Genomic DNA, 15,333 nt, shown 5'->3' with positions numbered 1-15,333 from the left:
AATCTTTAGCATTGTTATACTGGACAAGTTTTCGTGTATATGTAGATTTGGTGTTAGCTGAATTAAATAGAAAAGTTTGCTTTGTGTAACTGCTACAACACAATGCAGTCCCGGTTCAACATTTTTACACTGATAATCTTCACTTCTGTGTTAGAGCAATGCTATTCAGGTATGACACTGATGACAAATATGTCGGTTAATAAGTTACTTTTCCGAAAGCCTATCATTTTTTAGATTACTCATATGCGATACGTTTTCAGATCAGATATAATAAGTTATAAGAATATAACGTATATACTTTATTCTACGATAATAATATGTTTTTGGTCTGACTACTTATCACTTGACTATATTATATTTTACAGCATATTTGTGCCAGTGTGTACGCATAAAGCAAATTTAAGTTTCGCAGCGAAGTTTGCATTGTTAACATGGCCTTTCAAGTAAAACCGTATAAGAAAACTATAATTGCTGATCACAAACGCTTAGAAAAGATAATTCGAGGCCTTTAACCTAGACATAATAACTGACCCTTATTAGAAAGTGATTGCCGACTTTAACATGACCATAATCATGACCTTACACAGTTTTCTCAGCATATTCGCGTCACGTTTATTCTGTAATAAGCGGATGCATATCGGTTTATGTTTGAGCGAGCTCTGTAAATGAAAAATCGTCACCCAAACCTTTTCTTTGTTTTCAGGTACAACGATCGATGTTACATGTAATATTGTCAACCCCAATAGTCGAAAAAACTGTGGATTTCCTGGCATCGGGCAAGGCTCGTGCGAAAGTAGTGTTGATCCCGAAACTGGAAGACTTTGCTGTTATGACGATCAAATTTTGGACGTACCGTGGTGCTTTGTGTGTAAGTATTTTCCAATTTATTTTTAGTAAACAAATTTATATTTACAAGAGTAACTTTTGTTTGTGACGACTTTTTTTTGCCAAAGTTAAAGCATTAGAGAAAAAATGTTATACACTGGTCTTCAAATGTGATTTGATTGAAGTTGCCAAATTGGATCCTTCTTCAGCCTAAAACACCTAGATCATGTTGGCATGAAAATACAAATGTTATCTTAACTAAGCAAATGAACAAGTTAGTTAACCTACAATCAAGGTACTTATTTCTACTTACTGATATTTTATAGCCGCTGAGGACGTAAGCTTGACACTTCCAACAACCACGAGAACTACCGCTCCTCCCACAACAACTACACGAAGTAAGTCGTTTAACTTTTATTTTTCTTTGTTACCCCAGCTTGTAACTGTAATGCGCATAAACTTAGGAGCGGTAAACGAAGAATTTTTTGTTTTTGTTGTCACTTGACTGGTTACGCGAGATGTCTAATGTCCATGGGCTATTACCATAGATATTATGTAAACATTGATGTTTATAGATGTTTATATAATATATAGGACTATTACCAAGTTTACCCGTAATTTGGTGAAGGGTACTCCCCAGCTTAATGTCTGCACTTGTATTGCTTTTGTTGGCTATTTGAATTGTTATCAAAACTAACAGCCTCCGCCCTAGGGGTGAAACCTGCAAACGCTTTATCTCATAAACAGTTACTGCATTTGTTCCTGATAGCTGTTAACAACGATAATATTGCTTATACTTATAAGCCTAGAGGAAGTCGTGTCGCTTTTGGGAAATCCTTAACTATTTAACAAAATTAAAAGGCTGCATTACTTACAAGACTGTTCTTAGGACAAATACTTTGTTATTTTTCCAAAATCATTATACTCTTATGAATAATATTTTTATATTTTTGCAGGTCCTTTTCGTCCAACTAGTGATTTAGTTGGGAACCAACCTCCAACAGGGACAGTTAGTAATTTGTTTGGAACACAGCCGACAAATGTACGGCCCAATCCATTTTTTCCAGGTAATAATATATGCAAAGCAATCGTAAAAGGTTATTTAATTTCAGTATAATGTTGCTTACTAAAAAGTTTAACCGAAGCAAAAATTGACAGTGTTATGACAAGTATATGCAATTTTGGACTTGCTGTTTTCAAGCTTTTGTTGTATAGGCCTAGTAGAGACGTACAGGTTTTTTTTTAAGGTTTGGTTTGGGTGACCGCTAAGTAGTTTTAAGAGACCGCAAGTGCTTCATTTAAATACCAAAAATTAGCCTGTAGTTGCAAGTCCAAATTTTGGGAAACCGCTGGAGAAATTTGGGGGACCGTTTCGGTCCCCCAAAACACCTTAAAAAAAACACTGGAGGACGTATATGTTATTATAATTGTAAAGTAACTGTTTTACATACAGTTTAATGAAAATAAATTGCAAAAAGTCATTGAACTGACTTTACAAACTTATATAGAGGTTTACGACAAATTTATCCATCATCTTATTTAATAACAGGTGCTGGTGTTCCTCCTCCTGGACCGGGTCAAGCTGCTGTTAATCCACCAACAGACAACTTGGCTAATTTGTTGGAAGAGTTGGGTATTGGTGAAGAAGGAGGCGACAGTAGTCCCCAAGGTGAATATTGAAAAAATTATTATACATGCAACTATTATTATAAATGTTGTGGTCTACCCTAGATCTCACGTTAATGTGTTGCTTACATTTCCTTACATTTTTTGACCCATTAATTAAAAAGATATGATAACAGGTAATCATAAATTTTACGAAGAAAAGTCTTACACTTTGAATGTGCATTGATGTCTTTATCAAATCTATAAATGTTTTTTTTTTTCAATTAATTATACAGAGATTGATCCTGCTCTTGATGCTGGCCCAAATGCCAACCGCACTGTAAAATTATGCAGTTACATAAAGAACAATCAAATACAGCCAGAGGTAGCTACAATGAACTGCATGGAATCTTCGCATAAAACTATAATAAAACTTTTAGTATTTCAGCTCTTAATGTAATTTGCTAATGAAATGATGCCAGATCAGTTTTATGTGGTTTTGGTATTACAGCCAATACAAATATTTTTAGATTGCAGATTTCTTTAAAGATACCATAAAAGAATGTGAAACTATATCTGTTACAGTAGCACCAGATGTGGCAAATGCAGCTTTAAGAGAAGAAATCAATGCAAGTGATTTTGCCAATTGCATCTATATGTATTTCTTAGATTCGGTCTTACCAATGCAAATAAATTTATATGAGATAATTAGTAATATCTTCTTCTTTTTCGGTCTGAAAAAACATGTGATGCAATGATTAACTTCTAAAATCGATTTTGAATCTTTTTTACAAAAGAATTTTCCTGTTTCAGAATATTCTGAGTTCTAGTGGAAATGCTGTTCCTACTCCAGCACGTACACCGGCTGCTGGAAACCCACTTGCTAGTCTTTTAGGAGGTGGAAGCTCAAGCAACAATTTGCTTGGCGGTGGAAGTTCATCCAATAATCTTCTTGGTGCTCTTGGAGGTGGAAGCTCATCTAATAATCTTCTTGGTGCTCTTGGAGGTGGAAGTTCATCCAATAACCTTCTTGGTGCTCTTGGAGGTGGAAGCTCATCCAATAACCTTCTTGGTGCTCTTGGAGGTGGAAGCTCATCTAATAACCTTCTTGGTGCTCTTGGAGGTGGAAGCTCATCTAATAACCTTCTTGGTGCTCTTGGAGGTGGAAGTTCATCCAATAATTTGCTCAGTTCCCTTGGAGGTGGTGGACTTGGTGGATCCAGTAGTCTTCTAAGTGCTCTTGGAGGCGGTGGACTTGGTGGATCCAGTAGTCTTCTAAGTGCTCTTGGAGGCGGTGGACTTGGAGGATCCAGTAGTCTTCTAAGTGCTCTTGGAGGCGGTGGACTTGGTGGATCCAGTAGTCTTCTAAGTGCTCTTGGAGGCGGTGGACTTGGAGGATCCAGTAGTCTTCTAAGTGCTCTTGGAGGTGGTGGACTTGGTGGTGGGTCTAGTGGTCTTTTGTCATCTCTTTTGGGTGGTGGCGGTAGCACTTCAACTGCTAATTTACTGGGATCTCTGCTGGGAGGAAGCAACAACAACAACAACAACAACAATAACAACAATAGCCCTTCAAGCAGTTTGCTAACAAACCTACTTCTCACACAGAGTTTTAATCCTGTAAATTCTCAGCCACAAGTAATTGGATCCCAGCTACCTGGTATGATATTTTTAGTTTGCTTTGTCCTTATTATTAGTGAAATATTCATGTAAAGTTAAGTTTTAATTTACATTGCTTTGCTGTTTTGCGTTTCCAGGCTTATCACTTTGTTTGCTCATATACTTTTAGATTTTCTGGGAACAACGCCTGCTCCTGTGTACAACCCAATTGTGTGTGAAGTATTGTTGCGTGACAGTAATACTGGTGGTAGTGGTGCAATTAGTGGTCTTTTCAGAACTCAACTTCTCACACAAAATGGTTGCTTGCAAAATCTTTTAAACAATCCTTTACTTCTCTTATCAGGTGAGTAGACTTGCATTGTATTCAGTTATAACTAACTAAGTTAACTAATTCACTATAATCTTAAAATGAACTAGCTGTCCAGTGTCCATCCTGTTGTTGATCTGTCATATTCTTATAAATTTATGTTGACTAGATTATGCAGGTAAACCTTTGACTGTATTGCGTAGGCGGTGGTGGCATTAATGCCATTCGAGATACCCTTGGACCTCTTCTTGGTCTCACGGACTCCACTGATGATGAAGAAAATATAGGTCAAGCAAGCGGTCCACTTGACCCATGTAAAGCATAAAATGGCAATGTTGTTATCCTTTTAAGTATAAACAAAATACATTTATTGTTATAACATGTTTTCAGCTTTGATCCCTTCTGCCACGTTTGAGAGATGCTTGAATAGGAGGGATGAATATAACAGACGATTTAATTGTAAAGTTGGAATCCACGTTAATATACAAACTGAACAGGAATGCTTGAACATTGTGAGTGTCATACTGAAAAATTTTTTTTTAAGTTTTGTGGTACTTGCAACTTAATATGAGATTGCTTTTGATCTTTATATCATTATTAGTTATTTTCTCATACAGGGCTGTATCTTTGCATCAGGTGGAGTATGTTTTAAATGTCCTTTGATAAGGAGCACTGCTGAAGTCAATCAGTTGCCTATTGGTAAGAAGACTTACCGGTATTTGTTGTTATCAAGTATTCTATTAAAAAAACTAAAGAAAGGTTTGTTAGGAGACACTTTCATTGTTTCATCTGAAAACGTTTTGTTTGTAGCAACATGCAGCGTCCCCAGCAATAGCAGGAACAATTGTCCAGGTTTTAGTTCAATTTTAGCATTCAGTACAATCTTCAGTCAACAGCAGTTGATTTCTCAGAATGCAGCTCGTACTGACTCTTCATCGACTGGTTCAAGCCAAAGCGCTCCAAATACAAATGGCCTTGGGTCACGTACTGCCACAACTCGTCAAGGAAGTAAGATTATAATTTATTAAGAGTTTCCTTTCAACGTTTGTAAACCATTGAAATCTGAATTTTGAATTATTATTATTCTGTAATTAGTGTATATGCTAATTGAAATTTTAAAAATGAGTTTTTAAAAATATCGGTTCTATCGTGATCAAAATAAAAATGTATTAATTTTTGGTTCTTTAATTTTTAGGTCTTGGGAGTTTAGCAGCCCTGGGTGGACTTGGCACTTTCACTGGTGCTACTAATCCTTTTGCCAGTCTGGGTGGCGGGTTAGGTGGTCTTGGTGGTCTTGGTGGACTGGGCGGCCTGGGGGGTTTAGGTGGAATTGGTGGCTTAGGAGGAGGATACAACAACGTTCTTTTGCAAACAAATTGCGAATCACGAGGTTGTTGTTGGGATGGAAGTAACAACTTATTTACAGCTACAGGATCATGCTATGAGAAAGGTATTGCCGTTGTTATTAACGTGTACGTTGTACAACCACCTTTATTGCTGTTATGTTTTGCATTTTATCATGTTTGGCAAGCAAATTAAACCCAGCAACTTTTTTAAACAGCTGAACCAGAGATTTCCGATTCGTCAGCCGACTGCTTTAGTTCTTTCACATGTGGCGACTCACCAACAAAGCTCATAGCAAGAATAATTGGTATGAATAAAGTTACGGCAAAACTGCCCACTTAAACTTAAGAGCACAGACCAGTGTGCTTAGCTTTTTACCAGATATTCTCAGTATGGTGTATATATTATTTAGGTGGAACTCCAGTAGCTGGTGATGCAGATCGACCCTGGCAAGTTTTAATCCGGCCGAGAGGCTTCCCTAGCCAAGTTCGCTGCTCGGGTGTGATTTTGTGCAAGTAAGATGTTAGACATTTTTCTTTCTTAATTTTGGTGCTAGGCTAATTTTTGACTGTTACTAACAAGGATTTACAATGAGTTTATGACGTGACATAATTCTCAATTATCCTATCTGTTTTGCTTTGCAGTCAGTGGATATTAACAGCTGCATCTTGTTTGGATAGAATTCAGTCCGTTGGCTCGATCTTGGGTTATGCCATTGAGTGAGTATTCTGATATAATTTATTGGTTTTATGTAATAACCTGATAAGTAAATCTTTTGAAACTAGTTAAGTCGGTAAACAATAAACAAAGTGCATTCTACTTACCATGTAATAATCATTAAGTTCCATGTGTCCATTATTTCTAATTTTTCATTAATTTCAAATTCTTTTATTTTTTATATTTATTATTTTAATATTCAAATTAGCCTTAATCCTGAATCACTAGAAGTGGTTGTTGGAACTAGACTTCCATTTTCTGGTGGTGCATCAGCTGGTAAATAACATTGGTTTTGGTTTATTTAGATTAAATAACACGTTTATTTAAATAAATTGTTTTAGTTACACTTATTTTTTTAATTATTTAACACTTTCTAAAACATTTACTTTTTTTACAGTTGTATCCAGAATCATACCCCACCCTTACTATACAGTTTCTCAGAATTATCACGACATAGCATTACTCCAAGTTAATACTCTTGCACTGGCAACAAATGTAAGTAAATATGAGTAACTGTGAGTATGGCAAATAACCTCGAAGCAAAACCTAATTCTAATTTTAGTAACACTGCTATTGTTGGTGGTAGGTCCAGCCAGTGTGCCTTCCTGACTTTGCTACCAAATCAGTTTCAGTTGGTGAAGTTGTGTATATTGCAGGTTATGGGGAAAACCAAGGTAAATATATTTCCTATTTTAACAGAGGTAGACTTTTAATTTCTATGCCCATCAAATGGCAACAAAGTCGTTCTTAACCATGTGTAATATTGTCTTACAGCTGGGGATGCAGGGTCCCCACTTAGTGAACTCAGGGCCACTGTAATCTCTTACAAAGACTGTAAAGACATTTATGAAACGAGCCTTCCTATTAGTGGAGTATTTTGTGCCAATCCTGATACAGCTGGAGAAGACACATGTATTGTAAGTACGCAAAGATGAGCTTGTCTCTTCCATTGTTTGTGCTTACCCAGTTCAATTTCTCAAGTAATTTTTTTATATCTAGGGTGATGGTGGTAGTCCTGCACTTACATTTGATGATGTCAGTGAAACTTTTACTGTTGTTGGCATTAACTTTGCTGGTTCTGCTGACTGCAGTGGCTCAACCGTAAGTGAAATTGACTTTCTGTGTGGCTAAGTATGAGCATTTTTATTGTGACCCAAGATAATTTTACGAGCTATTTTCACATTTTTCAAATATTGAGAGATTGTAACTGTATAAAAACATTCCTACTTTGCAGCCGATGGTATTTCTAGACATACCAGCATACAGGGAATGGATCAGAAAGACTACCAATGGATGTTGCAGTAAGTTACAGATCTTTAACTTGGTTCCATTAGTGGTTTAGATTGAAAATCGTGGTCCTACCAACTTGAATGCTATTGAAAAATTTGGTAAGAAGCTTATTGGTTTTTAGGTTTTCTAGGCAGCCGACTTGGAAAATAAACATTCTTCAAAGATGTTCTTCAGCATTTTTTCACTGAAGGTGAAAGCAAAACAAAGCAGCGCAGAGATACAAATAAAGTTCTGCAAAATTTATATCGGTGCAGATCCATTATTTATTCTCATTTCAAATTTAACATATTTACAAGTGAATAAAAATCATGTGTATTGTCACATTTATGAAATAATGGGAACGTGTCCTATTTTATTTATTTTGATCGTTTCTGCCTGATACAAGGAAAGTATCAGCCTTAATAACTGCCACTTTTCCCTTTTTTCTTCTTTGTTGTTGTTTTTCAGTTTTGAATAAATAAAGGCAACTCAGAGTTATGTTTCATGTTGCTTAAAAATCAGGCTTTCTCTGCATTAAACTCAATCAATCTTTTGCCAAAGATTCCAATTGTTCCAAACAGGCAAAGTGCAATAAAGATATACAAGAGAAAATGGTCAATAACCATGGCAACATACTTCCATTGATCTTCTTTCTACAAACGTGACAAAAGCAAATCATCACAAGAGTCTAAACATTGACTTACAAATATGTTGCTAAAAGATAGAGTTGGACTAACACAGCACCATGTAAACTCACTTCCTGACTTTCTTTTTGATCTTGAAAGTATTCTGAAACAAAATTGACTCCATCCACAGCACGCTGAACATCATCCCTCAATAGGCAGGGCTTTTGAAAGTTCACATCACGCCCAGAAATATCTTAAAGAAAATGTTTAAAACCAAGTCCTTATCATTACGTTTCAAAAAAATGAGGCAAACTTTGTTATGATTTAGTTCTGTGGCATTTGACGCTGGACAGTGATTTCCATACCAGAAAAAAGTGATAACATTGATTTTTTAATGAAACTGCTGATAAAACTGACTGACCGCTTATATCCTTGCAAAATTGATTTGTTTTTTCTGATTCGCTTTTGTATGGATCCATCTTCTTCATTGTGGAGCTAAATATCAATTTCGGCAACCATACCATGAATATCTGCAACAATTGCTTTTAATATAACCTTAACACATCACCTATTGTTAACATACACTGTAGTGAAAAAAAGTAGTTTGTTAAAGTGACTTAGTACAATAGTACTTAGTGCAGCATAAAAACATAGTTTCAAAAATACCTTTTTAACTCTATCGGACATGACATGTGTAGCAGACCCTCTGTAGTGGACATTTAAAACAACCACTGTAATCATAATTGACAGGCACACCAACACCATAGTGAACACTATGTATTGACAAAGCAATGGGACACCTTTTGCAGTTGAAGGTACAGTTTCCACTTTCATGAGCAAATACACAGTAAATCAGTGAAAATGGCGTTTTCATAAACTTAAAAAACTTTTGAATGTACGAACTAAGAGTAAAATTAATGTATGCACTACACATACACAAAGATTATTTAAAGTGATAGCTGGCTGGTGGTAAGTGATAGTTAGTAGTTAGCGCAAAACTTACCAACAACGAGCAAAAACACAATCAAAGAGAGAAGCAGAGAAATACTGAGTGTCATTTTTTCACCCGCATCAGACGGAAGGTAGAAAACAGCGCAAGTCAGAAATGAGAACAACATTGTAGGGAAGAGAATATTAATGATTAAATAGAGTGGTCGACGTTGCAATTTAAAGTAGTATGTCATGTCAACATAAGCACCTGCAAAAATAAATTTAAACATGAAAATTTTATATACTTGTATACCAAAATAAAATAATAATTCAAAATCATCTGTGCGGTTTGCATATTTGACACTGAGTTATATCATTTTAATCACAAAAATCTTATTACCAATACAGCATGTGTAATTCACATAATGTTTATAGCAACCCGTTGTTAGAAGATCCCATTCACCATTTTCTTTGTATGTGCTAACATCAGGATTATCACAAGTATGGTTCCTATAACATTGTTATAATACAAAATAATGCAACACTTTTCTGGAAAAAACAATGCAATGCAACTTTATAAAACTGTAAAAGAATTTAACCAAAAAACGATTCATTAATGAACCGTAAGCAATTTATTGTGATAACTTACTCACTTTACTTCACCATCTGAATTCACCATATCGATCAAATTTTGACCTTCGGACCACAACCCAATCTTCATTGTGCAATTTTGTGTGTCAAATGGAAAATCTGCCACCTAATTGCAATGCAGTGTATTTCACATTTTGCAAAAAAAACATAAAAATGACTTGGATGTAGCAGGTAATGTTAAACATTTCTTGAAAGAAAATTGAAATAAATCACCTTAATTTCACAGAAACTTTTAAAAATTGCCGGAGGTTTCCATTCCACAATGCCTTTGTAATTCACAGTAGCTTTAGTAAATTTTGTGATTGAAAAGTCACCATCAGCACTGACAAAAATAATTTCAGAATATACCTAAACTATGATACTAATACATACGTAAAATATATTTAATTGAACTATTTAAAAATAATATGTTTAACTAAAAAATTTATTTAACAACTTAAAAAAGTTTGAGTAGTAAAAAGCTGTATTATTATTTCTATGCATGTTATTTTTTATATAATTAATAGTAGCAAAAACTATTAGTATTAATATTTGTACTGCTCAATATTAAGTTCAATGTCAATATTGTTTAATTAATTAAAAAACACAAACTAACCTAAACACTAATAATTACAACTATAATTTACAATTGACCGATCACACCTCTAAAAGAAAATTTACAATTTTCAAATCAATCATCATTTAAGAAAACATACTTATTATAAAGAACCAGAATAGGAAGCCATATTCTGTTATCAGTTGTTGGTACATGGATTGATTTTATTCCATCATATTGCTGTGGGTCCCACTCCAGTCTTGGATCGGACCAAATATGTGAAAGCCATACTTTTGTCTCTATTTTTTGGCTCACTTCACTCTAGAATTATAAAATACGGAAAATATTTCATTGAAATACTAATTTACAAACTCAATATTTTACTTCTTTATTATAATTAATTAATACTATACCAAAAAACAAGGGGATGATAATTAAGTGCAGCGGACATTCGATATAGGAAAATTGTGTGAGCAAATAAACAGGCCAAAAGTTGAGACCGTTAGGGAGAAATGGTGGCCAACATCTAGATTGGAGAATGCTAGCTGGATTAGATGCTTCACCACACTATGTTATACTGTACACCATACCATATTACACCTTACTTTATGATTTGAAAAACTTGACAAACTTGACGACATATATGAATACGACAATACGAATTGCTTTAGGTGTGGTATACAAAATCATAAAGATCTTACCACATCCAAAATCTGATTGAAGTACATCTTGAACTTTATTTTCAGGCTTTCATTATAAAATGGAACTGGTCTCACTTTTGAATCATAAACATCAGAATTTAACAAATCATCCAATAGGTTGTTTCGGTTTTTGGCATGACATAATGTAACCAAAAGAAGACAAATGCTAAAGAATATGTAACAAGAACAAAATGGTTAAAAAATGGTTTTTCCTACTTACAAAAGTAGATTATTTTGCAAAATGATAATACCATCGATATTTAAGCTTAATTAGGTTTGTTAACATAGTCAGAGTTAAAAATAACAAACAATGAAACTTCATTTTCTTATTACACCTCAAAATATATAAAAGATTCATTGTAAGTTGAGCTGTAACTAAGAGTTAAAAATTGGCTTAAAGTTGTTTCCCACAGTGATATTCCAGTAAAGTGTGTAATAAAATGAAAAATATAGTAGTACTTTAAGTACTAACTTCTAATTATTCAACATGAGCTTTCACAAGCATTGGTTGCATCAAGTGTAGTATGAGATGGCAAAATTTTTCAAAGTTGCTAAGTTAAACTTAGATAGAAATCAAAACAAATAAAATAGAAATGTTGTATATAGCCTACAGTTATACTCACATCCAACAAACTACAAGGTACTTTGTGACATAACACAATGTAATATTAACGCTAATAATATTTAAATAAACAGCAAAGTTTAGCATGCTAGTAAATTGATAATACAGTAGAAGTATTATATCACTTAGGATATCAGTCACAGTTCACTACTGTGGCTGTCGTGATAGTAAATTGTAATAATTTATATAATTGGCATTTTAATAAGCGATTGTGTGTTCTCCAGTTAGATGCAATTGAATATTTAAACAGGTGTGTTATTCTTGGTTAATCCTGTTATTCAAACAATGAATTCTAAACCGACATACTGACCTAGAGTTGGAGTGTTTCAAGTAGCATCGCGGTTCACAGGGTATAAGTTTGATCGTACTTGTGGTGAAAAGCTCGGTGACGTAAAATGACATATCCGTAGTAATGAAATAACGTGTATTTCGCTGATTGGCTGGTATGTTTCGAGGGATCACGACATATGGCCGTGAACAAACTCACCGGCGACAACTGGTAGTGGACAACTGACCGTCAACAAATTGGCCGGCGATCAAATTAACCGTGACGTAAACTGGCCGGCGATGAAATTAACCGTCGATAAATTGGCCGGCGATCAAATTAACCGGCGACAAATTGGCCGTCAAAAGGTCAAAATTCTAATTCACTATCTAGTCGCTATCTAGTCACTATCCAGTATGTGTATTGCAGTCAAGGTTGCCACTCGTAGAGTTTTTTGGCCCCTTGTAGGGTGTAGGGTGACCCATATTCATAGATTTCCTATTGTTACATGCATTTTCCCGGTCTAGACGAGTTGTTTGATGAGATTATGAAACAATGCGTTGTAGCCTATCTCATGTTGTAACAATGGACTCATTGCAATAACAATGGACACTTTAGTTAAGTAAATTGTCAGATTGAAGCTATTATTTACTAAATATTTACTTTACATATCATATACTACCATCAACTTAAACACAATAATTCAGCACTTGCACGGTCAATTTACCTCCCGGTCAATTTTCATTCCGGTAAGTCTGTTCCCGGTTAGTTTGTTCACGGTCAATTTACATCACAGTCAGTTTGTTCGCGGTCAATTTACGTCACGTTCAGTTGTCCCCGGTGAGTTTGTTCACGGTCATTTTCCCGCGGCCATATGTCGTGGAACCATGTTTCGATATAAAAGCCAAGGCTTGGTTCAAGCCGTTTTCTCTCTTCTCTTCAGTTTTGTCTGTTTTGCCCTTCTGGCTTATTCATTATTCACTTGAAGGGATAGCTCTATTTGGATGTGAAATGGTGATGAAATGGTTTCTGATGTGACTACGACTATATTTTGGACAATATAACAATTTAGACTTTATGAATGTTGTGCTGACTTAAAGAAACTATTAGAGACAGCAGCATACGCAATGGAGTCAAAGATAAAAATAGTCTAGGAGTTCTAAAAGGAAGACTGCAAACCTTTGGCCTTAGGCCAACCAAAGCAATCCACATCGCCATCCCCACACTACTATCAGATCAGGCCTATCACTATTAGGTTGGCTCGGTAGCCGAGTGGTTTAAGCGTTGACCTCACAATAAATGCGGCTCAGTTTCCATGTTCAATACCCAGTGGTACCAAGTCATTGTAATTCTCTTGAGCAAAGCATTATTGACACTTGCTCCTGTTCAGTGAACCTGGTGGACAGTATTAAATTCAGGCAATACCATAAAAAAATATATAAAATGTCTACCAAACGGAACTTGTACAAAGACTAGCTTGGTAACCGGGGCTCGAGTGATGAGGAATCATTGCCAGGTTTCAGTCGTGCAAAGACTTTCTTCTGTTCTAGGATTAACATAATCATGCCATACCATCAGACTCTAAATTACCACATCTTGAAGCAAGTGAGTTCGCGTTGATGGGAAATTCCCTTAATGAGTTTTTTATTGAAGTGTGTCGAAAGAAAGCAGACAGTATTTAAAGGACATGTCACAGTTCGTGACACACAAACACAACATAAAAAAAACAAATAACGTTTAAGCAATCAAATATGAAATATGCAAGAAGTTTATAAATTATACAGGTTATTACAGGATTTGCCTAAAATCCTAAAATCCACCATGAAGCGAAGTATGATGGCAATGCATTGTCGGGAATAAATTGCGTTTTTCTCACATACACTCGCGCAAGCTCCAGTGGCGCAATCGGTTAGCGCGCCGTACTTATATGACAGTTACGGAGTAATGCGGAGGTTGTGAGTTCGAGCCTCACCTGGAGCAATGTTTTTTCTGTCAATAACCCGCACAGATTGAAGACAAAATAGCTTTTAGCCTACAAACTTATTTCTCATTTTCTTTGTATTCAAAGTTATTTTTTCTTTTATCTAAATTTTAAAGGCACAATAGTAACAAAGAGTATGGTAAAAACGGAAGTTGTGAAATAGATGCTACAAGAAGTTGACTATTTCACTGTACGTTGGTCACGTAGCCACTTTTTAAAGATAGGCATTTAATTAGGGGAATTGTTATGCAAAAAGTTGGTTTCGGCTATTTAAGATTTGATTAAAGTTAAATTTAGATTAGAAAGTAGATTTATGGCAAATTTAACGTTAAAGTTGCAATGTTGAATAAACAAAAACAAAAAGGTTTTGCAGAACTCGGCCAGTCTCGCAATTAAAGTCGATGTAATTGGACTTATTTGAACCTATAAGAGAGTGAGGTGGTTGGAGGTTAGTTTCAGTTTCCCAAAACTGACAAAAAGCGGGGAAATAGACACATTTGATAAATCATTGGCTGATAAGCCAGGGTTTTTAATCTAAAAATTTTGAGTATAATAATTGTTTGTGGCCCGCCAAAGCACAAGAATATTGTAATGTGGCCCATGCACATAGTTTTAAATTAAAAATTTGGACAGCCCTGATCTAGAGCGGAAATTGTAAACTTTGAAGTAATTAAGCAATGCAATGATACACAATCGCTGTCTTCTACAATACATACCGAGACATTTCATTTGCAAAATAAATTCAGGTTCGATTTGCCAATGAAAATACATGCTTTAAATGTAAAAATCGTACCAAAATTATGTAAATTTTTTCGCAATAAACCATACTTTAATCTAATTAAGCTCACCATATGTACTTCAATCCGTATAGAATCATCGTAGACCAACAAGGCATACCTCTATTACTAAACATCAACACCAGCTCACTTCGCAGGAAGCTAATTACTTAATTTGCGCAAACTACCAAATAAAACTTAATTTCCAATTATACTAATCGTTTTGCTGTTGACTCTGTAGAGCCAAGAAACGAGTAATAAGCTGAGTAACAAAGTCGACGAAAAAGAGCGGAACTATCTGTCTACAATTAATGACACCTTTCATCCAAGATCGCTGGTATCAAAGGCCAACATTTTACAGCTGTTGACAGCAATAGCAACGCGTTCGTTTTGTACAGACCTTTCCGACTTTAAGCACATCGCGGACTTACATTTACGATAAGGCTACATTATGGAACACAACTTGTTTTGATAAATTAGTGTATGTGGCCTAAGATATGGATGTAAATGCAGCTGTTCCACCAATTCCCAAGGGTCATGGTGGGTTTCTGCATAATCTAAA

At 35.3% G+C, this 15,333-nt stretch overlaps 2 protein-coding genes and 1 non-coding gene across 4 annotated transcripts; 2 read left to right on the top strand and 1 right to left on the bottom strand.

Annotated features, from left to right (window-relative positions):
* LOC143465109 (uncharacterized) lies at positions 1–8,182 on the top strand. Its single transcript, XM_076963273.1, has 24 exons — positions 1–169; positions 704–868; positions 1,152–1,223; positions 1,782–1,892; positions 2,375–2,494; positions 2,727–2,815; positions 2,961–3,059; positions 3,244–4,087; positions 4,217–4,390; positions 4,558–4,668; positions 4,745–4,866; positions 4,972–5,053; positions 5,165–5,362; positions 5,550–5,804; positions 5,916–6,005; positions 6,111–6,213; positions 6,343–6,417; positions 6,624–6,691; positions 6,813–6,910; positions 7,002–7,089; positions 7,190–7,332; positions 7,415–7,516; positions 7,650–7,716; positions 7,827–8,182. Exons 1-24 carry the CDS (start codon positions 103–105, stop codon positions 7,853–7,855), a joined length of 3,372 nt encoding a protein of 1,123 aa, XP_076819388.1. The 5' UTR covers positions 1–102; the 3' UTR covers positions 7,856–8,182.
* Positions 7,868–15,042, bottom strand: LOC143465110 (acetylcholine receptor subunit alpha-like). Of its 2 annotated transcripts, none has more exons than XM_076963275.1 (11): positions 14,844–15,042; positions 11,128–11,293; positions 10,587–10,747; positions 10,105–10,213; positions 9,894–9,997; positions 9,641–9,750; positions 9,314–9,508; positions 8,977–9,137; positions 8,732–8,840; positions 8,442–8,563; positions 7,868–8,337 (listed from the first exon to the last, which is right to left on the bottom strand). In XM_076963275.1, exons 1-11 carry the CDS (start codon positions 14,906–14,908, stop codon positions 8,203–8,205), a joined length of 1,437 nt encoding a protein of 478 aa, XP_076819390.1. In that variant the 5' UTR covers positions 14,909–15,042; the 3' UTR covers positions 7,868–8,202. The 2 variants fall into 2 exon arrangements, with proteins under 2 accessions (XP_076819390.1, XP_076819389.1); XM_076963274.1 differs by lacking the exon at positions 14,844–15,042 and adding an exon at positions 12,060–13,665.
* On the top strand, positions 13,905–13,994 carry Trnai-uau (transfer RNA isoleucine (anticodon UAU)). The gene is given in 2 exon segments: positions 13,905–13,942; positions 13,959–13,994. It is a non-coding gene; the product is annotated as a tRNA-Ile (tRNA).
* Positions 15,043–15,333: the final 291 nt, after the last annotated feature.

Source organism: Clavelina lepadiformis, chromosome 7, assembly GCF_947623445.1.
Source record: "Clavelina lepadiformis chromosome 7, kaClaLepa1.1, whole genome shotgun sequence".
NCBI classification, from domain to species: Eukaryota; Metazoa; Chordata; class Ascidiacea; order Aplousobranchia; family Clavelinidae; genus Clavelina; species Clavelina lepadiformis.
This window is presented reverse-complemented; position numbering and strand designations above follow the sequence as displayed.